Source organism: Athalia rosae, chromosome 3 (assembly GCF_917208135.1).
Source record: "Athalia rosae chromosome 3, iyAthRosa1.1, whole genome shotgun sequence".
NCBI classification, from domain to species: Eukaryota; Metazoa; Arthropoda; class Insecta; order Hymenoptera; family Athaliidae; genus Athalia; species Athalia rosae.
In genome coordinates, this window is record NC_064028.1 from 21943781 (window position 1) to 21970431 (window position 26651).

Genomic DNA, 26651 nt, shown 5'->3' on the forward strand with positions numbered 1-26651 from the left:
GAGAAAAAAAGGAGAGAAAAATAAAGAGGGGAAAAAAAAAAAGAAAGACCGACAGATACTTATCCGCGCACAGTTTGCTACTGCCGATGTTGTAAGCGTTCAAAGCTATCGTAAACCTTCGTCCTCGGGACTCGTCGTGTAGATATAGAAAACGAGTGCTTCGAGGGATGTTTTTGTTGGCCCACCGAATACACCCCGTCCCTCGTCTTCCGGGCTAAAAGACGTTGGGAAAAAACTGAAGAGAAGAGTCCAGGGAACGGAGCCAAGTCGAGACGACAATTGGAGGGCGGACGGCGGTCCGGGGGAGGTGGTTCTCCACAAAGGTCCTTCAACATTAACCAATTATTTCCGTCGACCCTACTTCTCTCTTCTCCTCCCCCCCACTTCACCCCCCGCTACAATAATCTCCTTTCTTTCTCTCTCTATTTCTTTTTTTCTCTCTCTCTCTCTCTCCTTTATACTCGCCAACGTTTTAACTCTCCTATTATACTCGCGAGGTCCCGAGTCCTCGCCCTACGCATTTCCGCACTTATTCAGACGACGCGTAAGTCGCGCGGTCATTCGAGACTTTTACGTTATCAAACGGAGCTAATTTGTTAGCCGGCAGCCCCGTGGTTCGAGAGACTGCATCCGCGTGGTGTGAAGTACGAGGCGCGATATGCGGACGTCGGGGGATGTTGTTAGCGTTTGGGCCCCCGCGTAGTCACGTCTGATGGAAGAAGCGTCGCTGCCTCCGTTCGGACGGAGCGCAGGGTCGAGGACAAACCCCGGAGAATGCGGCCCGTAAAACCGTCCTTGTTCTACAGGCTAGTTGGTAAAGTACAAATTAGATTATGCGCGGCGTCGCCGCGGGGTGCGTTTTTGGTAGCACCCCGATGGTTTCGCGCCCCCGCTGTATACCTTATATACATGTATATATATATATACCTAACTGCTACCTACTGCGCGATGCTTGTTCGGAGAAAAAGTTTAACCCTCGTCCCCGCCCTGCCCTTCCACCCTTTCTCCCCCCTCGCCTCCTCACCTCCGTTATCCCTTCTTACCGGGGTTGACAGACCGCATTCGCGCCCTACCGAACAACCTACAACTTATGTAACACCCGACAAGCCCGGAGGGAAAATATTTCAATATTTACTCGAAAACGATGTGGCATAATCATTTTCTCTATTTCAAAAATTGTAAAAAAAATAGAAAAAAGGAATTTTTCGAAGATCTCCATTTACTTCTAATGAGTTTCTGCCCGCGTTTCGAAAATCTCCAGTATTTCGTGACCAAAAATCTTTGGGAGTGGACTCGAAATCGAGGAAAAAAATCCAGGCGAGATAAAAGTTCAACCCCATTCGAAGTACCGCCGTACCCTACGGCGTATTATATTTTAGCCATACTTATTTGGAAAACAAAAGAAGGTTAGGGCAGTATAATATTATACCGTAATCAATAACGTTTTGGATTCATTATTCATGAGGGTATTGCTGGAGGAGTCTCGTCGTAATACCAGCCCCCTATGAATCTCGAATCCTATTTTCTCAGTTCCCTTTTCTCATTGCCGCCCTATATTCCAACGTATATACAGCTATAAGATATCTTTCGCCCAGTGTGCAGACCAGAGATTTGCCGGATAAGATATACTGACTCTTAAGTTCCTCCCGCAGCGGAACTCAAGCTCTGTTTGATCGTCTCACTTTTGCCGACTTTATTCGAAAGGCTAGCGGCGTAGCGGCGACTCGAGTCCTCCTCCTCCTCGTTCCCCCTCTCTTTGTCCCTTCGCAGGCTCGTTGGCGCCTCGCATTGTTTCGCTGCCGATTTTTTTTCGCCCCTTCTTTTCCCTTCCCCTCCTCCTTTCGTTTCGGTTAATTCATCGTTTTGCTCTTTTCTGCTTCGCATCGAGGTTAAAAGGGAGTGAATCGCACGGAAAAAAAACAGGATACACATTATGTGTGGACACGCGTTAATCAAACGGCGAATAAATTTGCGTACTACCGTCGCAGTGTTTCTTTTATAGATTTCAATTTGCCGAAGGTGGAGAATAATTTATTATTCCGAGAGGGTCGCCCTCGTCGAAATACGGATGAGGTATACCTGTACGGTACGCGGCGACCGTTGACGAGGATCTTCTGGGAGGATGAAAAAAAGAGAAGCAGAAGAAAGAGGAAGAAAGGCTTCCCGAACTTAGTCAGTCCGTGACTCACTTGGAACACGTTTAAGATCATTAGCTAGATCCGTCGTACGTGACCCGCAGTCTTCTCTCACGGTATGATGCAAAAAAGAGACTTGAATTGAAAAAAGAAAAAAAAAAAAAAAAAAAACCACCAACCATCAAGAGTTGAAGACGCGCACCGAGCGGTACATAAACGGCCCGGCAGCGTCGAGTCCTATCCACCACCACTCCAATTCCGCGAACAATTTCAATCTAATTTCAGACGCTAGCTTTCGCGGTCTTGTCGCCGTTCATCTTCCCTATTACAACGCCTCCTCCAACGTATCCGGTCGAAATAATTCCGAGACTTCTCCGCGTCGTCCGATGTACTTTTTTTCTTTATCTTTCAAATTTTCTCGTTTCCACCTCGCAATTAAAATTTTCACCGCACACCGCCTACTTGTTCTTCCGAGTCCCAACGACTGGGGATCGCAGAATTAGCGCAGGTACGGTATCTCGTTTCTATCGCGCGCAGATGATTAATAGGAGTCGTACGTGCACAACGTGCGTCTCCGTCGTTATCTCGGTCGAGTTGAAACCCCGCGGATATCGTCGTTGGCGGTGCGATTGAAACGTAAATATTATCGCGAATATTACGCGACGCTTCGCTTATAGACTCGAACAGATTTTATAACCGAGCCTCTGCGCGTCGCGTGACATGAATCATCCCCGCGATGCTCGATCATCTCATAGTCCGTGTCGGCGTTATTGCCGTCGCCGTTAAAAGTGCCGGCAGGTTCTGCTCGCGCATTTCAATGGCACTTGTGCCCCTGGCCACGCTCGGTGGAGAATGGGTCCTATGTATCGTGCCTATCGTACGACCGCGTGTCGGTCCTCATCCGGTACAATGAAACGCTAGCACTTGTCGGGTCCACTCACTTTCGCTGTTTTATATCCCCCGATAAAATTGGGCGAACGAAAGAGGATCGGCCGGAGCGTTCGTTTGACTGCCGAAATTTTCGTTCCGTCTCGCCGGTCGATTTGGAGATGAAGAAATTTTCGAAAGACGTTGAAAACTGGGGTGAAATTTTTTTTTTTAGGAAACATCAATCGATCGTTACACGGTCCGCGCTGATTCATTCGAATGATTTCTTCGCTTGTAATTTAGAATGAAATGTCGTGTAGGATTGTCACGGTTTTTGAACAGGTGACGGTTGATCGATGTGTTTTAGTTGTCCAGAGACTGAAATATCTATAAATAAATAATCGTTCCCTTACATATCCGGTTTTGTATTAAAAAAGTCAAATAAAATACAGAAGGGGGACTACTTCCTTTCTGGTACATATTTTTTTTTTTCAACATACCGACATACGTGTGTGAGAATGTTTTCGAAATTAAAAATCATCAAGTTACGAACGCCTCGACGAAATTGAACTCACCCTTTAAGTGGGATAATAAAACATGCGGATATACAACCATAAGTGCATCGCTGCGTGTAATATTCATGCAGTTACAACTTAAAAAGTGTATTTCAGTTTTTTTTTGTTTTTTTTTCCCGCTTACCAGAGTCCAAAGTCCGCGATCGTTTCGATACGAAAAGATTTTACTTTTTCTGCGGCACGCGTCACGGGCGTTTTTCAAACCTCGTGTGATTCGTTGCAAGAGTTACAATTTTTCGGTATCTTTTTTGCTTCCGTCATTTTTCCACCCCCCGGTTGTACGGCGAGCGTATAAACATAGGCGTATGTGTGTAAAGTGTACAACTTAAATTATACTAAACGGTAAGACAAGCTCCGGAGACAGCGAAATATCAAAATAGCAGTTATGTATTCGTTGAGTAGTGACTTCCTGAAGCAATTAGAGGCGCGCGCGGGCGCGCGGGCGCGGTTATGGCTTAAAAATAATCTAAAAAAGAAACGAAAAAAAGTGTACGTGTATAAAGTTGAAAAAATAGAAAAAAAGGGAAAAAAGAAAACGGGAAAAAAAGTGCGGCGAAAACGCCGCGCTCCGAAAATGAGCCGGCAACTAACGACCCGTTGAACGCAACGACACGGATCTGCTTCGCCCCAGAGATTTGTCTTCGAGGATATTCCAATTTCTCCAGAAAAACCCGATACTTCTGACTGCTCCGAATGCACCGGTGGATACCGGAGCTGCTGATCGTGCTAACGTTCAACCGTCGCGCGAGCTTTCCGGCTCACCTATACCGCACGATTCCGACGTCTCTACCCCCGTGCCCGACGCTTCGTGACGCCCTTGTCGCTTTGACACTGACGTCCGGGTTCCCGGTTTACACAGGATACAATTATTATTGTTGTTCGTATTATTATCATCATATTCGCAGCACCGTCGCACCGACTGCTACTCCCTCCCACCGAATGTGTAACAACTCGACTATAGCATTCTCGTTAATTATAATTAACTGAAAATCAACCGAAATTATTAAATTATGTTGTTATCACTCCATTTGCTTTTTTTTTCCTAAACGCGTGCATTTTCTTTAATAGCATCATATACCGCAAAAGCCTACACGCGAGCTCGCCACGTTTCAACCACTTCAATTAATTCTTTTAATTTCATTTAGAAAGTTTTTTTTCTCTTATTCTTTCTCCCTGTACCGTGGTACGTAAAATTCCCATGAGAAGGATTCGTCGTATAATTTTTTGTGCGAAATGTTCAGGATATTTTTTTTGCAAAATCTTGATTTTCAGATCTGAGATTTCGTGCGAGCACAGGATAAATCATCGAATGTGATAAAAACCAAATTACTTACCGGAACGGAATTTCCGCCACGTTGGGTCGCGCTGCAGAGTTGCGAGTTCATCCGGAAGTGGCATGGTGTGAAAATTTTCTCAATTTGGTTCGTCGTTACTTTTCGAAAAATTTTCTCACACACGTATCAGCGGATGATTGCAGTATCGCCTACGAGAAAACGATCGTTCAAGATCGAAGCAAAACTATGACTGATTGTGGGTAGGCCACGTGACGTAAATCCTCGGTAATTTCGTGTGTGATACAGCGATATTTAGTGTGGGGTGCGAATGGCTAATATACCTCCTAATACGTATACCCCATAATCCTGAAGAGTGATGGATGAACGTGGTCACGGAACGATGAAACGCGAAGTGAACTGCACACAATGTTACGTATAAATCCAATAGACGAGAACTTTCGACCTCGCTGCAGACTCCCCCATGTAATAAAATACATTTCTCTCCCGTATCAAGCTTTCTCTCTCTCTATGAACAACGTACGATATATCCACGTCGTTCCCGTCGAAACTAAATGGGGACCACGCGCGTTACGCGTACAACGTACGAAGTACGATGTGTTTACTTACCTGTGACAAATTGTCCGTTTGAAGATCGGAAATTGAAGAAAAATTATTCTCGAGGGATGAAATAAGAGAGGGACGCGATCTCGGCGCGATTAAATTCGACTAATTCATCGTTTCAATTCACTATTGAATTTTTTATTCGACCGCTTCGTTACGCGATAAATAATTTCATTTCATTTTTTTTTTTTCATGTTTTTTCTTTATCTTTTTCATGTGTACATTACTGATACTTATATATATTGTGTCATTTCTGTATATGCGTGCGCTTACATTCAACGAATGAATATAAGTACACGCATGTATATAAAATGATTTAATATGTATAATTCTATATTCCGATAGCATACAAAAGGATACAGGCACACAAATATCAAATATGCATCCTGAAAATTCATCGTTAATATATAATTACACTCATTTTACTATTTTTAACATTATATATGTGTGTATGTGTGTGTGTGTGTGTGTGTGTGTATAATATATAACCCATTAATATTATACAATTATTTACAATTTTCATAACTATTACTATTATTATTGTTGTATATTTTTTTTCTAGTTTTGTTCATCTTCATACGAACGCGCGTATAGTATATCGTATCGTGTATAGGTATATTCGTAATATCATTATGCATACATAAATTACAGTATTATTTACAGTTGATGAGAAAATAATAGGAAATGATAATTATGGTAATACTAACAATAATAATAGTAATAATCATAACGACAATGATAATAATGATATAATGATAATACATTCCGATTGTTCCTCTACCACGTCGTGGACGTACGCGGTTATAAATAATCGCGTCTGAAAATTTATCACAAATATTAGCGAAGAATATGTACGTAGATTATGATGAATGAAAGCAAAAGAAAGAAAATGGGGAAAAACGTCGTAGCGACACGGTAATATAATGTGAAGCTAACGCAATCGTATAGTATTCGAATGTCGTGGAAATGATTTTACTTCTTCTCTAGTCGTTCACGCTATTTGGGCGATAAATTGACGAATGGATTAACATTATTATTTTTATTATCATAATCGTTACAAATAATTACCGTTCGATCACTATATAAATATAAAATATACTCTAGTGAAATGAAATATAATAATTATTGCGATGAAATTATTACTACAATTGTTAGAATTATTAATATTTCGTATATTAATTAATTATTACTTGCTCGATATATATATATACATGTTATGTATATTTGTTCTTTATTTCATTTCACCACGAGTTCTACAGATCGGCTATGTACACGTGTACATACACATATCCATTTATACGTGTACGTATTTTTTTAATCTCATTAGTATTGTTTAATTTCTATTTGAAATTTATTTATTGTGTGCATAGTATATGTATATGATTTGTTTTCAGCATACACATCGAGTGATGATGTTCGTTGCGGCACGCGATTTTATTAATCAATTGATTGATCGATCAATCAATGGATGCGATCCGATTAATTAATCATCACGAAAGGCGTTGTTGACTCATTTTTAATTGTTCTTATTTTTTCGGTTGTTTCATTCCAATTTACTTAATAACTTCATAATTTATACGGCTAACAATATGATCGTGTGTCGTCTACTAGAAATATGTATACCGTTATTAATTTTCGTCGTACTTATATTATTCATTCTAAATATTAGTATATAATGTATACCTCATATATATAATTGATATTTCATGTATGTATATACGTATGCTACAATTACGATGCGTATTAAATTTTCACGGTTTATTTATATATAACTACGTAATGATTTTTTTTTTTTTATCTAGTTTTTACCATTTTTATCGATAACAACGTAGCTTTTGTACGTATTTTAATTATCAATTATTCTATATTTACACGAAGCGTTTCAGAAGCTGTCACTTTATCCTAAACACGTGTAGATCGATCGCGGTGTTCTCGTAACGTACGGTGTGGGTAGGTAATTAATATTCGATCGTAATCGTAGGAAATAAAAAAATTAATTTACGCTGCAATTGAGATGTGCATAACAGGCATTAGTAAAATAGAATAGAAAGAAGAAAAAACAGTTTTCCGATTAACGTAATCATTTTTATAATATTCAGAATGTTCAGTTTATTCATTTATTTAGTTTTTTTTTTTTTTTTTTTTTCAATTCAATTTTATTTATTAAATCGTTTTCATCTATAGTTTATTCGATATAGCTGCGTGAGTTTACGTAGAGTCGTTGTAAATTTTTTCATCTCTCGTTAGATATAGTTTCAGTTACGAAGCTTTTAGTAGGATATTTTTTATTTTCAATTTTTCTCTTCTTTTTTCTATGTTTAAGGATAAAATACGATAAAGATATAGCGTTATTATAATATGTGTAAGAACGTGAAATCTTGTCGTTTTGTTATCACAATGTGGTCGGGGGTCACGTACATATATTTAAATACAAATTTCATTTTTTTATTCTTAGTTTTTTCTCTTTTAATTTCATTGTCTTCTCATTTTATTCATTTATTCTCTCTTATTGTTTTTATTGTTATTGTTGTCTCATCCCTGTATTGTCGATTCCTACACTGGACTTTGGATTTCTTCGTTGCATGAAGGCGATGTCGGCAGATAGATTTAAAAAATATATGATTTCGAAAAACGGAAGAGAAGAAAAAACGATTTGGAAATAAGAAACGATATCGATTGTTCTCATCGTTGAACTTTTGCTTAATATTATCGTATTCGTAGGTAAAAAAAAAAGGACCAAAAAAGAAATCGAAAGGAGCTCGGTTAAGCTGAGATCAGCGCGCGTTCGTTGCGAAAATTTGACGAAGAAGAAACCAATGTAAGTCTTATTTTTTCTATCGTGAGAAAGGCAAATGAGTGAAGTAAAAAAATTAGAATGCGATATCAAATACATACATCAACGGAAATTTTATATTTCTACGCGATATATATCTATAATATTTAATCATTTATATATTTATATCGATCAAAGGTATATAAATAATATAATTGCATATTTTTTTTATTAAATTCTTCATAATCCTACTCACGTCGAATAGCGCGTATATTGTTCGATTGTTCCTCCCCCCCTCCCTAATTATGTATCGCGAGTATAGATAACAGGGTGGGTTCCAAAAAAAAAACTAAAAACTTTTTTTTTAAATATACATATATATACACATAAAAAAATGCAGTGACGTCAGTCTTTGTGTGAAATTTCTTGTCTCACTTAAATATATATGTTATAATAATATAGTTTATACCGTAATATCTCTTCGCGAGAAACTCACCGTCGTCCTACTATATAATTAAACGATTAATTTTTATATCATATAGGAGTCAATTTTTTGTTCATTCTTATCTTATTTCTGTCATTTTCGTAACATTGGGCTATAGTATAATGTATGGGGATGAGGGTAATAAAAAATTCGGGTGAATTTTATACCAGGGAAGGAAAAAGAATAAGGGGGTATCGGATACGCCGGGCCTCGATACACTCAAGAGGTTTATCTCCTCGACTTACAATCGCGGCTACCGGTGCGCAGTTTTTCTTGAAAAAAAAAAAAATAAAAAAAAAAAATAAGAAAACTTTTGATCCACGAAAATTGTACGGATCACATCGGAACTCGGTCACGTTCTCAGCCTCTTATACAGATCCTTCCACTCCCGCTGCACCCTCCTTTATTTCTTTTCTTTTTCCTCCGCCTTTCCTCCAGGAACTGAAGATGGGACACTTCATCGTCCTTTTTCAACTATATTCTCCTCCCCTGTCGTAGGGCGATGAATTTCCTCCTTTTTTTTTTCTTTTCCACCCGATTGCTGGATGCTGCTCGAGGACCTCGGGCAACGTGGTACTTTAACGTCTATAAGGTTTCCTTTCTCGTTCTTCTATTCTCTTTTGTTTGAATTTTTTTTCTTCTCTCTTTCTTTCTTTCTTGCTATTTCTCTTTTTGTATTTCTCTATGCGTAACGATGCAGGGAATGCTCCCGGCGTTTACTACCGCGTCTTTCGCGCTCCGAAATCGGCTCGGGACTCGGAGGACTTGAGTACGTTAGATTGTTTGATCCCCTCGGGGGTGGAGCGCACATTGGCGGCGGAGGAGGCGGAAAGAAACTCTGTAAGCACGCCTGTCGACACATACACCACATACCTGGTTAAACGCCCGTCCGAAATACGGCTGGATTCATGCGATAAATACATTTCGTCCGATAAGACGAAAGAGACGTTAATGATAGAATGACAAAAAAGTGCAAGGCGAACTGACGATCCTACAAATGTAAGTTGAACGCAACCCCTTCAGGTCCGAAAAGTTTGACGTTTATATATGTAGGTGAAATCGACTAAATTAATTACCTTCGCGCTGCCCCTCGAAGAAGACTTTGAAAATACGCTATCCTGGTCACTGCTGACACTCGGGACCGGCATCGGTACGGCGTAGTCGTAAGTGGCATCTGTAACAGGAAACGAACGATCGAATTTCACTTCGTGTTTTTTCCTGTGCACAGTTTCATTTTTTTTTTTCTTTTTTTTCTTTTCTTTTTTTCGTTTTTTGGCTACCGAAATTGAAATACATACGATATGCCGGTAATGAAACGTACTCGGAAACTCACCGGAATGTTCTACGTTGTCGTGGAGGTCCTTGTTGTCTATGACGACCGTGCTGTAACCGTAATACGCGGCGTGTGGAGGTTCCCTGTATTTGTCGTGAAAGGGTTCCTGGTACTCGTCGAGTCTGACGTCGCCCAGAAGACGGTCGTTCAGGTCCCTCGGTAACGTGGTTAATTTCGCACCGGCGTACCTATCGTCGAGTTCTTCCACCCTGTAGGTCATCAGCGAAGGATCTTTTTCGGTTGTACCGTAGGCTGATTCCGGTGACAGATGCTGATGGTTTCCCGAAGGAATTGCTCCCTTCGCGCCCAAAGGACTGGCGAAATTTTTTCTCTGCCTGTGCCGTGACACTATTAAGAATATCGCTACGGCGAGTAGGAGGATAACGGCGGTCAGGACGCCGATTATCACCGCCATGTACGTCGGGTCGTCCTGCTTCGCCGTTGATACCGGAACTTCGGCTTGAAGCGGCGTGTCTCGGGCTGAATTTCCGCGGTCTTTTGAGTACGTCGCTTGGGTAGACGGAGGCGTTTCCGGGGTAAAGTTACCGTGGGCGATGTCTGTACAGGGGATGAAATGAAAGAGAAATGATACTTCGATCCATCGACCACCACCCCCTTCTCTTCTTTAGGCGGGGTATATTTCTATGGACTATGAGAGGAGGAACCGAGGCACGAGGGGCTTCGTGAAACAATAGAATAAGCGCGGTAGGAACCGTGCCTGGAATCGACCCTGTTCCTAATTTTAAGCCGAAAGAGGAGCAAGGAGCTGGGGAAAGAGGAAGAGGAGGAGGAGGAGGGAGAAGGAGAGGAGGGGAGGAGGTCACCCCGGCGAAAATGCCTGGCTGGCATTTTCAAGCGGGATACCGAAGGAGGTGGGTAGGCGGGAATTCGATAAATGAATATAAACGCGAAAGGGAAATGAGGATGACGAACTTTAGCGGTAATTTAATCGCTCACAGCTATCGCTGTGTACAAGGTATTCGAATTTGTGATATTAACTTACCGGAATCGAAAGTAATCTCGCTGATCATCATCCATTTCGCGGCGAAGGTAAATCTTAATTTTGCAAATTTCCCTATACGGTGATGAAGTTTTATCGTTATGTTTCGCGACGTTTCGAATATTCTGTCCTCCATCGACGTCCACACTATGGGATCGCCCGTGTAATATTTACCGCCGAAACTGAAGAGCACGTTGACTTCGGCGAATACCTGAAACACACACCATCGCCGAATATAATACGATACCGAGCGGAAAAGTCTCCGAAGCGTTCTCCCATTATCGCGGTTCCAGACGAGGCGAGATGAAATGGCTGCGGGGGGTGGAGGGGTGGTTCTCGACGTTGCAAAAATTATACACTCCGCAACCAAGACGATACCGGCTTTTGAGCTTTCAGCCGATGGGATGCGCGAGGAGGAATCGAAACGAGATGAGAAGAGAATTTGAGTAGCCGTATCCAACTACCGGCGGTACCGTACTGTTAGATGGATTTCAGAAGGTAACCGCTGCAGGCAGTTTCCACTTTGAAGTGCTGTCTTTCAGCGGGTAGTAGCGTGCTTTATCCAGCACGTTGGTTAACAGAAAGGGTCGAACGGTGGCTCTCCTCTTTTCCTTTTCTCCGTTACCCCGACTACTCGCTGTACCCTACTACTTCACTACGCTCTCTTCTCTTCTCTTTTCTTCCCTTCTCTCCTGCGGTGTATCGCATTTGAATACGTGGCATATCTGCGCCGGCTTCCAGTCGTACACGTTTAATACGTAAGGTGGTGGAGGGTGAACATTGCGGAGGTATACATTATATCCGCGAAAGCCGTCGCCGTCGCACAATTGCCGTGCTGGGTAATGAGGCGCTCCATTCAAATAAATCTTGATACCGCCGCGTGTTTTACCGACCATTATACCGTGAAACGTGAAGAGTGCAGAGGCAGTCACTAGTCAGATCTCTCTCCCTCTCCCTCTCTCCCTTCACTTTTCAACTCTTCCACTCGTCGCTTCAATCCTCCGAAACTCCGCTACTCCCTCGCACGCTCGTTTCTTCTTCACGCTCTTGCATCGCTTGCCCCGCTTTCTCCTATTACATCCCCGCATTGTTCGACGATACTGCTGACTTTTAAGTATAACCCCGGAGAGGGTTGGTTGTGTTCCGCAGCGGGTTAACTTTACGTTACGTTGTCACATTCTTTTTTCCCCACTATTTCGGCGCCAGACCGAATCGATTCAAGAAAAAAGGAAAAAAAAAAAAAAAATACACCCACCCCCGCCATTTCGAATTCCCCCCGTAACGGTCGAGCGACGAGTTGAAAAAAAGAATTGCGACGTCGCGATCGCGTATGCTCACCTGAATTTCCTTGGTGAACTGGTTGTTGCAGAATATGTGAACGGCCGAAAACTCCCGGACCTGATCGAACTCGAATTTTATTTCAACGGGGTGTCCGGCTCGGGTGTCGTTCCTCCATCCCACCCAGCCCTGGCCCCTGTCCGAGTCGTAGTAGGCCATTTTATAATTGTCGGGTCCGGTTCTTCCGTCGGTGAGTTGTCCGAGACCCCTCAGAAGCTGCACGCCGTCCCAATGCCCGTCGTAAGTGGCGTCGAAGAATTCCCAATTCCCTCTTTTGTCGCCTTGCGGCATCGAGTACGAGACGATACCGTCGTTCCACGGGCATCCGTATATCTCTACCCTCATGCAGACGGTTCGTCTGTGGTAACTGTACGGCAGGAATCTGATCTTGCTCGCCCAGAGGGGCGGTTCGAGGTCGCGTTTCGATTCCAGGTAGGTGTTGGTGTTCCCCTCGATTACCTGGACAGAGTAATCGCTTAATGAATTAGTTCGTTAAAAGGACCACACGCACCCGTTCGTTCGTTCGTTAGGGATCGCGAGAGCGCGGCACCCGCGGCCCTTTTTTTCCTGCCCTATTGTTTTTTTTTTTTTCGAAACGGTTCGCGTCCCCGTATCTTAATATTTATTTCTCAGGTGCGCGTTGCCGCCACCCACGCGCGTGCCCTCGAAATTGCCCCGACGACACGTGAACACATTTGACAAGCGGTTTGTTAAGGGTGCTATGTGCTTCGAAAGGAGGAGAGAACGCAACGCGTTGTTCGCTCGAGGCTTTGAAAACTCACCTATAATTGGTTATAAATTATACGAAGTCGGACGAACCCGGAGCGCGCAAACGTCGTCGTACCTACTTATCGCCACTCTTAAAACTTGTAGACAAATTCCTTTTTCGTCGGTTGGGCCGCACGGGCATAAGGTGGACGGATATAAAGAGCGATCCGGTTGAGGAGCGCAGAGGTGCGGCCTCACCGAGGACGGTTCGAAGGAAAAAAAGGCCAACGCCCAACTTTCGTTATATGTTAATGGACGGCGATGCTCTTGCGCGTATAAGCAGCCCCGACTACCGTTTTGTTCTTTTATTTTGGACCGTCCCTTTTGTTTTTTCTGTTTTTCTGTTTTTTTTTGTTTTTTTTTCCAACTACCATTAGGCACCTAGACGTCTGGACCTGATGATCAACTTACACCTCTTCAGCATGTGCAGATGGTAGGTATCGGAAGCTGTTAACAGGCAACAGCTCTTTAGACCCGAAATATAACCGACTCGGACAACAACGGATCGCCTGCAGGACGTCGTGTTCGTTGTTACCCGTTTGCCTCGATCGTTAGGAGAGATCGGAGCAGATAGACATGGAAGCCTTTAATTATATGTATGTGTTTTATACCGGAGGGTCGCCGGGCGCACGATAAAAAAAAAGGAAAAAAAAGAACTCCGGGAACGACCCACGTCGCGGAGATTAGCGGATCGTTCGACCGTAGAGTACGGACGGACTGTGGAGAAAAAAAGACCGAAGTTTTGGCACAGTATTTCAACGATTTCGTAATTTTGAAAAATTTAGCAAATCCGCGATATTTTCGGGATAGGCGAAACCGTTCGGGGTTTACTTGGACGGTGTGAATCGAGCGTATAATATTTGTAGAATGTTTCCCAGCAAGTGGGTATAGGTGAGAGTCGTATCGAAACGGTTGGAACCGTCTGACCTGCAGTATAGGAAGCACGCGACGACCTTCCCTCACTCTATTGATCCGCCCTCCTATACAAATAAGCTCGAAGGTTTTTTCCCCTCTCCCTCCGTCGGGTGAGGAAAGAAGGGGGAATTTCCGCGCTTTACATCGCGAGCAAGGGAAGGAAAACGTGATCGCGTTCTTCGGGAGGAGAGGTTTTCAGGGGTGGAGGGGGCCGAGGGGGGGAGGGGTGAAGGGAAAATGAAGGGTGAGGTGAGAAATGACTGTTGAAATTTCGCGGCTCTTTTCCACCGCGCGTTGCATGTAGTATATAAATTTCACCTTCGCTCGTTTTTTCCCCAACGTTTTCTCGTTGCAGTTGAATAAAACTTGGGTTATATACGAGCGGCGTGGAAAATATTATATAATCGTCTGCTGCTTTCGACTGAACCTCCACGCGGTGATCTACACGAGGGAAACTACGGGCAGAAATTACGTCTACCGGGGTATTGAAATATTAAAAATCAATCGTTTCACAGGTAGACGTTTACACAAACTGACGGGCCTGGGGGGTGGGCGAGGGTGGGAGGGGTGGGAAAGCTCGACTTCGCAGGAGCAGAAAACCATTTTTATTCAAATGCGGCGTAAGGTAATTCGCGGGTTATCGTTTCACAGCTCTATAGTGCGGCGGTGGTACGTATCCGAAATTGTTATTCTCTCCCCGCACCCACCTCCCTCCTACCCATTTATCTCGATAACAGGAAATTGGAAATAAAACTGTTTACGATTATCAGGTGTACGCCGTCTATTTCCCGTTCGGCTATATCAACGTACACGCGCGTACACATACATCGAATACATGCTATACCGCTGCTCGATAAATATTTGATACGAAAATTTTTTTCAACGTGGTGTTTCGTTTTTTTTTTTTTTTTTTTTTTTCCAAAGGTACGCGATAGCGAAAATCGACGGAAATTACGTACTGAATAATCCAAGCGTACGAAGAGAAAAAAACGTAACGATACATCTAATGATAAAAAATTCGATTAAAGCGTATTTTTGCGATATCTCTCCTTCCTTTTTCAGGTATATTATTTTCAATATCACTACGACATCCGGCTCTTGCGCAATTTTTCATTTTAATTTTTTTTCCACTCTCTCTCTTTCTCTCTCTGTCCGTCTTGCATAGCATATTTTTCAACGTCAATTACCCGGGCGACGCGGACGTTATATTCCCCCCGGGAAAGATACCGGAGGTATCCGAAAATAGATATAACAAAATATTGACGATGATGACGACGGTGACGGTGATAATGATAATGATGTGAAATTTGATTAATTTTTATGCAATTAAGGGCGTACCTCTTCCCCTTTGACGTCTCTGTATCGGACCCATTTGCCGAGTTTCGGTCGCCAGTAGTCCAGGAGATAACCTTCGGCGAATTCGACGCCTTGGCCGTTACCGAAACGTCCTTGAGTAGCGGTCGCTGTGATCATGTGAACCGTGTGCAAATCGATCTCGAGCCACTCTCGCGGTTCGGTGGTGATTTGCTGTTTCGGGCACCAAGCACCTCCGTGGTTCTCCTGGCGTAGTCTGAAATCAGAAACGAACGACCAATGAAACCCACGTAGTTATTAACCACATAAATTCCCACGCGGATCAAAATCATCCCTCATATCCGATCCGACCGCGGAAGGTACGGGATTGATATCCTCGGAATACTACAAGAACACGAAAAGAAAATACAACAAAAAAAAAAAACAATAGCATCCCGGATTCCCTGCAGGTCCCTCCTCTATTCATCCTCCCTCACAAATCGAGCGTAAGGAATCCAGATTCTTCCTCCCGAGTCCAGGCATGTTTTTCTTCAGAGACAACCAGGGGATCGAATCAACGCGCGGGTGTATTTTTTTTTTCTCTTCACCTTCGAAGCCGTGAAATTAGGGGGTGAATAAGTGTAAATATTTTCACATTTCTTTCAAATAATAGATAAGGTAATTTTTGCGAAAGCGTGACAAGGAAATGGGGGGGAAGGGAGGGGGGGGGAGGACGGTGGGTCGAAAAGTTTGACGCGTCGTGCTGCAGGGCGTTCAGGGAAAAGAGGGTGGATTGCTTTGATGCACCGGAGAACGTCGGGGACACGCCGTGCGCCACTTAGGGCAAAATATGCGGCGAAATTATAATTTATTGATCGAGTTAAAAGACCGGATGATATGAATTAAAGATGAGGGGTTCCCCGTGCCACGGGACAGGACAGGGAACTGCCTTATACTACTCTACCGCTAATTGTTTTCCCTCTCTGTAAATTAAAGGTTATTAGTCGCAATTTGCGCGCGCGCGCGCTCCACCGGTCCAACTTAAATTCTCACCGCATAGAACACCGCTCTTCCTTCTCCCATCTTAGGTACCCACCTCTCGGTGTTCAACCCTTTATTTATAATATGTATTAACGAAATTCAACAAACCCGTATATTCATTACTCGCTCCTTCGGTGTATAATTACATTTCGTTCGTTTCCTTCTTTCCTTTTTTTTTCGTTTTTTTTTTTTTTTCTTCATTTATCATTTTTTTTTACGGGGATGGAAACGAGCAGGTGAGTGCGAGGTATACGGAATTCCCAAGTTTCGAATTTATTATCATCGTCATTATTATTATCATTATTATCGTGAATTTGTATCGTATTTTATTTTCAACCCTCCAATTAACCGAGACGTGGGTATACGAAATATTTGCTAAATTAAGAGACCTTGTGTATTTCGCATAGCGCGGTTTGTTAATTAACGAATAAAGCCTTATATCTGCAGCCAAGGTGAATGGCTCGGGTAAGGTTTGAAATAATAAGGCAAAATTTCGTCTGCAATCGGATATATTTTCTTCGTGCCTTCGAAGACAGAAATGCGAAATCTGCGTAATTTTTACCGTCCACCCCAATTAGATGGAAATGTGCAACTAATAAAATGTTCGCGAACGCGCGTAATTACGTGCAAAAGAACGTGTAAGAAAATCCCCGCCGCCGCCGCCGCCGCCGCCGCTGATCGGGTATGCGAGAATAAATATTCTCTTACGGCATGCGGTGGAGAGCAAACGAAAAAAAAAACAAAAAAAAAAAAAAATAGAGTAAAAAGAAAAAAAGAAACACTTTAGACACAGCAAAGCGACGAAAATATTCGCGATAAAATAAAGTTCTTCCGTGGGATGTGTTGTATGTACGGCGGCAGTTCGCGTTGCGGTATATGGCGTGCGCGGTTCTCTCTGAAGTGTCAGAACGTAAGTGACGCGCGTGGTACACGCAGAAGCTTTGATGGAAGTTGAAGGCGCGGAAAAAAAGGAAGTGAAAGAAGTGAAAGAGTAAAAAAAAAAAAAAAAAAAAAAAAGCCAAGAAAAAGGAGACGTAAACCGCGGCACGTATTTAAGCCGGTAGCTAAAACGCGGAGAGGAAGAAAAAGAGGAAACGCAGGAGAAGGAGGAGGAGGAGGAGGAGGAGGTGGGAGAGGAAGAAAACGGACACCCGCGGCAAGTTTCGCGAGTACGCGGTAAAATAATGTATATATAGTCGGGTGTATAGTTTTGTATGTACCCGAGTTAAGTAGAGTAGAGGATTTTTCGTAAAGCCAAAGTCCATAACTCATACCCCATTAAGAGAGCTCAAACTGCAGCCTTACCAGCTACTTTGATACAGCGACTCTGCCATCAAAGACATTCCAACCGAACCTACACCGCTGGTACATTTCTCAATAAATCTTAACGCCGCGATTACGCGGTGCAACCCCTCCGATATTCTCTCTCTCTCTCTCTCTTTCCGAGTGCGTCGCCAAAAAACAATTCGAAAATTATATTAATACGTATTTCCATTCAACTGCGCCTCGCAACGCCCCGCAATTTTCCACCGATCGAGAAAATAGCCAAAGAACGAAGGCGAAAAAAAAGAAAAAAAACCGGTGATGCGAGTATTTCACGTCATACCTGAAAACTGAAGGGGGGGAGAAGAAAAGTGGAAGGAACCGAAGAGAGAAGAAACGAGAGAAGGTACGGCATGAATCACGATGAAAATTCTCGATGGCGTAAAGTCTCGACTCCACGGAGTAGCGGGACAATTTCGGATGAGGAACGTGGTGGAAAGGAATAGGCGATAAATTCTCGCGAAGGAAACCGGGAGGGCCGGGCGTTCGACGTCGTTCGAAATCCGTAAGGTCTCGGCCCGCGTGAGCGTCGTTTCTTTCTATACGGCGAGACAAATAGTCAACGAATCGGAAACGATCAACCTACATACACGTGCACCGCGTAGGCCCGGAGAAGAGAAAAACCAAAAGAGAGAAAAAAAAAAAAAAAAATACAGAAGAAAGAAAAAACCAATGAACAACGTTGGAAAGGTGGTTATATTCCCCGCGAACTGTCCCGTATACCTACACCGATCCGAAAACTACCTATTCCCGATGCCGAATCATGGGAGGAAAGAAAAACGGGGAAAAAGAATAAAAAGTCACACATGACGCGCTTTCGGATTCGTTCGTCACCCGAAACTCTGTACCTATACGTATAAGGTACACGTGTACGCGTGTGTACGCGCGCGTGTGAGATCTATACGATTTTATTAAAGCGATATATTATACGTGTAAGAAACGAGCCCGATAAGTAACCAGATACGAATGGGAATACAAGATTCATTAGCCGCTTGGAGGTGCCATATATCTTACGAAAGTCTCACATTTATAGTCCCTATGATATAAAAGGATGTGTGTTAAAACCTCGTTGATTATATAATACATATATGTATATATATACCAGCGCGTATGTACGCGCTGGGGGTTATATATGCGCGTTGCATAGACTGCACGCATGGTTCCGTCACGCCCCGTGTGGTGTTGAAAATTAATACCTGCATTAAATAACCGGTAAATATCTGACATTCTAATTGAAAAAATCGCCAGGACGAGTTCATCTCCCCCACCCATGCCCACGGGCTCCCCGACCGCATCGCCGCAAGGAACGACGAAAAAAGATTGAAGAAAATAGAAAAAAAAAAAAAACACACAAATAAAGAAAAATGAAAAAAAAAAATATGGGAAGAAGAAGAAGAAAAAAGGAAAGAGAGACCGACGAAACGAACTTTTAATTAGCTCTAAAAGCTTTTAAACGGACTGCGATAAACTAAGTTGTACCATGGGCGAGGAGTGAAACGAGCTGCTTCTGCTTTTGCTGTTGCTGCTGATGCTGCCTGCCGCTGCACCTTATATACTATCCGCATAAAGATTGAATCGTTAACTTTGAACGTGAGTCTTCTGTACGTGTATGTGCGTAGAGTACAAGTGTGTGGATACGTATCGACGAGCCGCCACTGCCGGGCGATTAAATTCTCAAGATCACGGACTAACTCAACGGTTTTAAATAAGACGGGCGTTATGCTCGCGACTGATTTACAGGTGCTCAACATCCACTGCGAATTACCCCGCATCGATCATTACTCAGATTAAGACTATTATACGGCTGTTCGGAATTTACGACGCGAATTAAAACTAACGTTTATGTTTTTATCAAGCTGGCAACGTTTCGCCACTACCATTCTTCGTTTACGCTTTTCGACGCGGTGATTTACGAATCGGCGATTGATTCCGGGGGAAAAAAATGTACGTTCAAATTTAAGCGAAACTCGAAATCTGCGTCGAGCTATCGTGGTATTTTTTGTCATCCGGTCAAAATTTCAGCAAAAATTCCCTCTTTGATTTTTGCGAAATTTTGTACGTTTTTTTTTTTTTTTGTATCTACTTGAAATTCATTGATGCAGGGGATGAAACTCTTACCGTCCACGATGCGGGCCCACGTTTCCACTCTCGAAACTCGAACTGGCAGTTATGTCGAGGTCAGGAATCGTACCGGATTCCATACCCAGCGGTGCGATGCACTGAGCTGAAATTGAAAAAGAAGAGAAATGGAAATTAGAATATGTCGTTGAATGAGGCTTTTATAACCGGCTAATTAGATCGGTTATCGGTCTCTTTTTTTTTTTATCGAACAACTTTTTCGCCGAAATGCAAGTATATCGCGGCCTACGTGGTTTTTACCGACGAAAGGGTTTGAGTAATATGCATAAACTACGTACGCAGGGGTGAGGGGTTGAGGGGGTTGGTCGGCGTCGCGGAGTTCGATATCGTATTTATAGATATCCTGGAAATAAGGAGTGAGTAAGAAGAGTAACTTATGCGACATTTGCCCGCCCCAGCGACTCATTCGGTGTCCATAACTCTCCCGAGTGACAGCCGGGAGCGGAAGGGTGTGCGGGACTTAAAGTTAAAGGGAGAAACGAGAGGAAAATTGAATGCCTACGCGAGCCGTTCTCCGCCAACTCGTCGTCCTTATATCCTCGCCATCCTCATTTCTCATCCCCCTTACCCTCACGCACATCGCTCGGATCGCATCTCCCGTCACTGTCAAATTGATAACCACTTTTTTTTTTTTCGTTTTCCCTTCCCTTTTTTCTTTCCGAACCAACGATCCGCCACGTAGCGTATACGCCACCTGAGTGTACGAGAACCACCCTGCGATACTTCACGCTCTCCCTTATTTTCTTTTCCTTTTCTCCTTTTTTCCACCACTTCTATCCGCAACCCCTTCCAAAATCCACCCCCCACCCCGAAACCGAGTGACTTTGACACGAATCAGACACGAATTCGCTTCATCCCTTAACTAAACACGGTTATAGCTAAGTAATTGTAAAGGATAACCTGCACCGCTGTGGGCCGAAATGTATAAAATAGAAGGAAGAAGAAATGGAGGAAGAGAAATCGTGGAGAGTGTATGAAAAAAAAAGGGGGGTCGTTTAGAGGGTGTTGATTTTTCATCGGATCGCAGATGAGGGATAAAAATATAGCGATCGCTTTTTACCCTCGGGAATCGGAGAGATCGCGGTGTTAAAATCCGAGAAATATATAAACTCGGCCGTCTCTAACCCTCCCTCCCGCGAAATCCTTGCGGGTTGTTATAAATCATCGTCCGCGCAAGATTTTCTGCTCGGTAAATTTAATTTCGCGCAGAGCCCTCCTTTTGTTATTTCGTATTATGATTGTTATTAATGACTACTTTTGCAGGTTGCCGCTGATTGCCGTCATCCCGTTTGCGGTTCGGGTTGTATCCTATATTATTCCCAAATATATATACAACGTTGCGCGAGCTGTTCGCCTTCCGTTCTCCTCGTTCTATTCGTTTTTTCTTCCTTCCGTTTCTCTCTTTCCCGCTCTCCCTCCTCCTCCACCACCTCCCCCCTGACTTTTCTTGTTCGCGGGCGTGAATGTAAATTAATTACTCCCCGGCCCTTTTCTAAAAACATATTATGCAGCGTACACCTTATTACGACGCGATATTAAACCATAAATCACGACTTACTTAGTTGGCTTTCACCAGGTTATATTCTATTCAGCCCCGCGCTGCGCTGTTTTTTCGCAGGGGTACGGAACCGTACGTACCGAGGAGGTAATACCGCCGTATCGTATGAAACTGTACTAATTGAACGAATGTTTGCCTTGAATTTCTGTGGTTTTTTTTTTTTCCTTTTTTCTTTCTCTTCCCTCTCTTCGTTTTCTTATTATCCGCACAATTAAGGCGGTAATACCGAACTATTAATTAGAACGCGCCCCACTCCGGAACTAGGTATAAGTTTCAAGAACCCGAACGGATTACACGGGGAGTACCTATACTACTCTTCGACTTTGGAAAGCTGCTGCTGCTGCCGCTGCTGCGGCTGCCGCTACGCCACGCGCCCTTCAAAAACTCTTGCAGCTAATTAATCAGCTAAATCTCCTTCTGCACTATAAGCGACACGTTACGCGTATATACATAGCTACGAAGCTCATAGTGATAATTGGGGGATCATTCGTCAACTGGAAAGCTCATTAAACTCATCAATTTTCATTATAACGTAGCTACGGAATAAATCTCAGACGAGCGACATGAAAATGATTGACGTGTTCGTCTAATTAAAATTACGCAAGAAATTCGGACCAAATTGTACGGGAATTTGAAAAACTTTCAAAAATTGAAAATGAACGAAAAAAAAAAGTTGAGTGGAATTTTTGGAGCAGGTGTCTACGTTTTTTCATTTCATTCGAATAAGACGAAACAAACGAAAAAAAAAGGGACAATTTTACGGTCCGCGCCCTTCTGGTTTGGAAAACGTTCGATATTATATCCCCCTGTTTTAAACGAGCACGAATCGTCCCGACGATTATATTCATTTCTCTCGGTTGGGTTTATTTTAAGCTACGCGCGTAAGCCCGGCCCGAAGCGACAGGGATTTTGTATGTACCTATATTATACCAACATTTGAGCGGGTGTCCCATTAAAATATATGTATATTATACGCGCGCGTATACACGCCGTGTGTACACCGTGCGTTACATATACTTGAATGAAAAATATTTATCTTCTTAACAGAAGTACAAAGAACCGTTTTTGTTTTATTTCATTCTCTTTGTACGCATATCGTTGGAATTTACCTCGCGCAAATATCTACCCTACCCCCATAAAAAATAAAGAGAGAGAGAAACCAAAAACGAAGGAAATCTCGCCGTCTTTCGCAAATTCGATTTTATGCCGCCTTCGAATATTTTCTTCTCACGCTGTACACCGAATAAAATAATCAGAACACGTTATCTTTATAATTAGTCATTTCTTAAGAACCCCTTTTTTCTTTCTGCTTTCTTTTTTTTTTTTTTTTTTGAAGCACATCGGTGTAAGGGATGAGACAATTTTTTCCACGTTTTCTAGTAAAATAAACAGCAGCTAAGAATTCGTGGAGGTTGAGGTGGACGTTTCGCTTTCGGGGTCGAAGGAAAAGAGAAAAAGGGAAGAAAGGAAAAAGACGGAGGGGCGGCTCGCCGGTCGTCGCGGTGGTGCGGAATAGTGGTAAAAGCAGAAGTTAGAAACGTTGCGTCGCCGCGTTAGATTCGTTGGCGCCGCGACGGCTGGCGTAACGGAAGTACTACTTTTACGCACCCCACGGAACCCCGACATCCCCTAGAGCCCTGTGAAGCCGACGCAATCAGCGTCTCAAGTTGCGTGCAACTCGGGGCTTATATAGACTCCCGGGTTTTCTACCACCGTACGGTACACATGATGCACGCGGAAAGGGGTTGATCGCTGACGATGGTACGCGTACGTGTATACGTATAATACACGACGAAAAAGCCGTTGCAGTCGCGAGGGACGTTATACCCTGCAAAATTTAACCCCTTCTCAATTATGCCGTACGCACCGCAGACGTCAGGTCCGTATCTGAGCGTGTTCCGCCGCTGAACTCATCCGGTCGCCGCACGCGCAAAATACGGCGAATATTTTCGTCGCGTGTTTTTTTCAAAAAGTAAAACTAGAAAAAGGGGGAAAAACAAAAAAGAGAAGATTCTTCGTTCGTAGAACGGAATACATCGCAAAAAATGTAAAAAAAAAATAACAGACAAATCAAAATATGAATCCACGCCCGGCGTTTTTATTCTCTTACCCCCCCGTTCCCCCTAGCGCCCCGTTTCCCCCCGGCAAATAGGCAATTTAAATTCAATCTAGAACCGCGCTCGATAGTATATGGGCGCCTATGGTAACATTGATCACAGCGAACGAGAGGTGGGAGTGGGAAAAAAACCTCCAAAAAAAAAAACAAAAAAAAAACAAAGGGAATAAAATTAAATTGAAAAACCAAAAAAAAAAAAAAAAAGAATAGACGAATTCAAGAGAGAAAGAAAACGGTGAAAATTGAAATCAAAATGAAAGATATGTATAGTTTGGTGAAAAAAAAATGTGTCAAATGGGGTAGAAATCGTTGGTACCATAGAGCGAATATTATTATAGAGTTGACAACGCGTCGACTATATGGGTACGTGTATATACTGTACACGAACGCGGGATATAAAACGTGTTTTGATTGAATGAAAATTGATTGAAAGCGAGGCTTTCGATCGTAGGGATCGTGAGGACCGTTGGAAAACCAACGGGATGGTGGTAGCTACACCTACATAGTCAGGGCAATCCGCGAACAGGTACGCCGTATGCATAAAAGATGAGATTAAAATTGTGCGACTATTATAGTTGTAGAGGTAGTAACGCCGCCCAAATACACTAGGTTTTCATCGAGTCGGGTATGAAGGGGTCGAACGATATATGGAGCAAGAATTGTAATAAAATCACAAATTTCTCAACATTCGTTTTCCCGACGGTCCCGCGACCCGCGTCCCTTCGAATCTCTTTGTACGGCTAGAAAATAGCGTAGAGTTAACACGTACGTACGTATAGTCGTAGTTTAATCGATGCCCGGTGGTGGGTAACGCGGGAAGGTAACATAAGCGCGAAACGAGGAGACGATAATTTTGGTATTTCGGTGAACTAATAGAGCCACGTAATTGCAAAAGGGGGTGACAATGCTATAACGTCGAGTGGTTCGTAACCGTACCCAAACGCTAGCGGTGGTGGTCAACCCTCGACGGACGAACGGTGAAGGGGGGGAGGGGGAGGGAGTGCGGCGGCGTGTGTGGTCGATTCTACGGAGGGATGGGAAAACGCGCGCGTCCGGCGAGAATAGCTGAAAAGGGAAAGAGAGAAAGGGATAAAGAGAAGGTTTCGGTTCACGGTGGTGAACCGGCTACCGTCGGTCCCTCGGTACACGTACACCCCGCACATAGAGCTGTACCTACGCGTAAACACATATATACATATATATATAACTACGAGCAACGCGGGTACGTACAACCCGTGAGAGGAAAGAGCGCGTGTGTGGACCAGCTGCCGTTGCTTCCCCGCCCATTAGTTTAACTCGGGAGGTGTCCACCTAATGCACGTTAAAACACTCGCTTGCGAATTTCAAAGTTCTCTCTTATTCGTGCTCACGGCCAACGCCGTAACTGGCAGTTCCTCCAGTTACACCGATACCGCAGTTTCGCGCTAATTGCTAGCGATCGCGACCAATTGCGATTAAAAATTGAAAAGCTCTCGATCTTTTTTTTTTTTCTTTTTTCTAGTCAGCCGCTTCGACATCGAATGCGCGAGGGGTTGAGGAGAGCGGATGCGCTTAGGCGTGGCATGGCGGTAACCGCAATCCACGGTTTGCCGGTGTGCGTCTACGCTGTGCCGTACACCGTGTTCGATGTTCACGCATCGCCGCCGCACGAGCTGCGGGCATTAACATCGCGATTTATACGCGCTCTAGACTGCTGCCCCTGAAACACGACCGCGAATTTAACGGGGCTGTAGAGCAGGCCGCATATCCACTTTTAAATTGCCAAACTCCCCCATGGCTCGGGATCCACCGTTTCGTATACCCTCCACCGCGCGATGGGATCGACGCGTTCGGGCACCGCGGGAGGCCCGCCGGCGAATATGGAATATCGAATATCGAATATCGAAACTCGAATATCGAATATCGAATATCGAATATCGAATATCGAATATCGAATATCGAATATCGAATATCGAATATCGAATATCGAATATCGAATATCGAATATCGAATATCGAATATCGAATATCGAAACTCGAATATCGAATATCGAATATCGAATATCGAATATCGAATATCGAATATCGAATATCGAAACTCGAATATCGAAACTCGAATATCGAATATCGAATATCGAATATCGAATATCGAATATCGAATATCGAATATCGAATATCGAATATCGAATATCGAATATCGAATATCGAATATCGAATATCGAATATCGAATATCGAATATCGAATATCGAAACTCGAATATCGAATATCGAATATCGAATATCGAATATCGAATATCGAATATCGAATATCGAATATCGAATATCGAATATCGAATATCGAATATCGAATATCGAATATCGAAAATCGAATATCGAATATCGAATATCGAATATCGAATATCGAATATCGAATATCGAATATCGAATATCGAATATCGAAACTCGAATATCGAATATCGAATATCGAATATCGAATATCGAATATCGAAACTCGAATATCGAATATCGAATATCGAAACTCGAATATCGAATATCGAATATCGACTATCGAATATCGAATATCGAATATCGAATATCGAATATCGAATATCGAATATCGAATATCGAATATCGAAACTCGAATATCGAATATCGAATATCGAATATCGAATATCGAATATCGAATATCGAATATCGAATATCGAATATCGAATATCGAATATCGAATATCGAATATCGAATATCGAATATCGAATATCGAATATCGAAACTCGAAACTCGAATATCGAATATCGAATATCGAATATCTTCATTTCAACCTTCGCCGGCTTACGCGCCGTTTTCGCTCATTAATCGTTCGAAAGAATGTAGAACGTGCGATGAATCGATGAAATTTAACAGCTAAACAGATCGCAGAGGCATTGTAGTATACTCACACGTGTCAACGGCGCGTCCCCCGCAAGAACAAAGAAGACAGAGTAGAAGAATGATCATCTTCATTCTCATGTCGTCCATGATCTTAAATCCGGTGATCTTGCAGGGTAGGAGAACGGTAGTCATCGAACTTTCATAACCGCCACTGAAAAATAGGAATGAAAAAACGAATAAATATTTGATTAGAAAAAATTGTCGAAACGGGAA

General features: G+C 43.1%; 1 protein-coding gene across 1 annotated transcript in view; it reads right to left on the reverse strand.

Moving 5' to 3' along the window:
• Nucleotides 1–7597: 7597 nt before the first annotated feature.
• Nucleotides 7598–26651, reverse strand: part of LOC105689333 (discoidin domain-containing receptor 2-like) — a 65189-nt gene continuing 46135 nt past the window's right edge. Inside the window, exons 2-9 of the mRNA XM_012406252.3 lie at nucleotides 26447–26589; nucleotides 19859–19964; nucleotides 15422–15653; nucleotides 12401–12859; nucleotides 11066–11273; nucleotides 10063–10620; nucleotides 9806–9903; nucleotides 7598–9579 (exon numbers count right to left, since the gene is read on the reverse strand). Coding sequence (XP_012261675.1) covers nucleotides 9412–9579; nucleotides 9806–9903; nucleotides 10063–10620; nucleotides 11066–11273; nucleotides 12401–12859; nucleotides 15422–15653; nucleotides 19859–19964; nucleotides 26447–26570 — 1953 coding nt within the window. The 5' untranslated portion in view covers nucleotides 26571–26589 and the 3' untranslated portion in view covers nucleotides 7598–9411. The remainder of the gene's footprint in view (nucleotides 9580–9805; nucleotides 9904–10062; nucleotides 10621–11065; nucleotides 11274–12400; nucleotides 12860–15421; nucleotides 15654–19858; nucleotides 19965–26446; nucleotides 26590–26651) is intronic.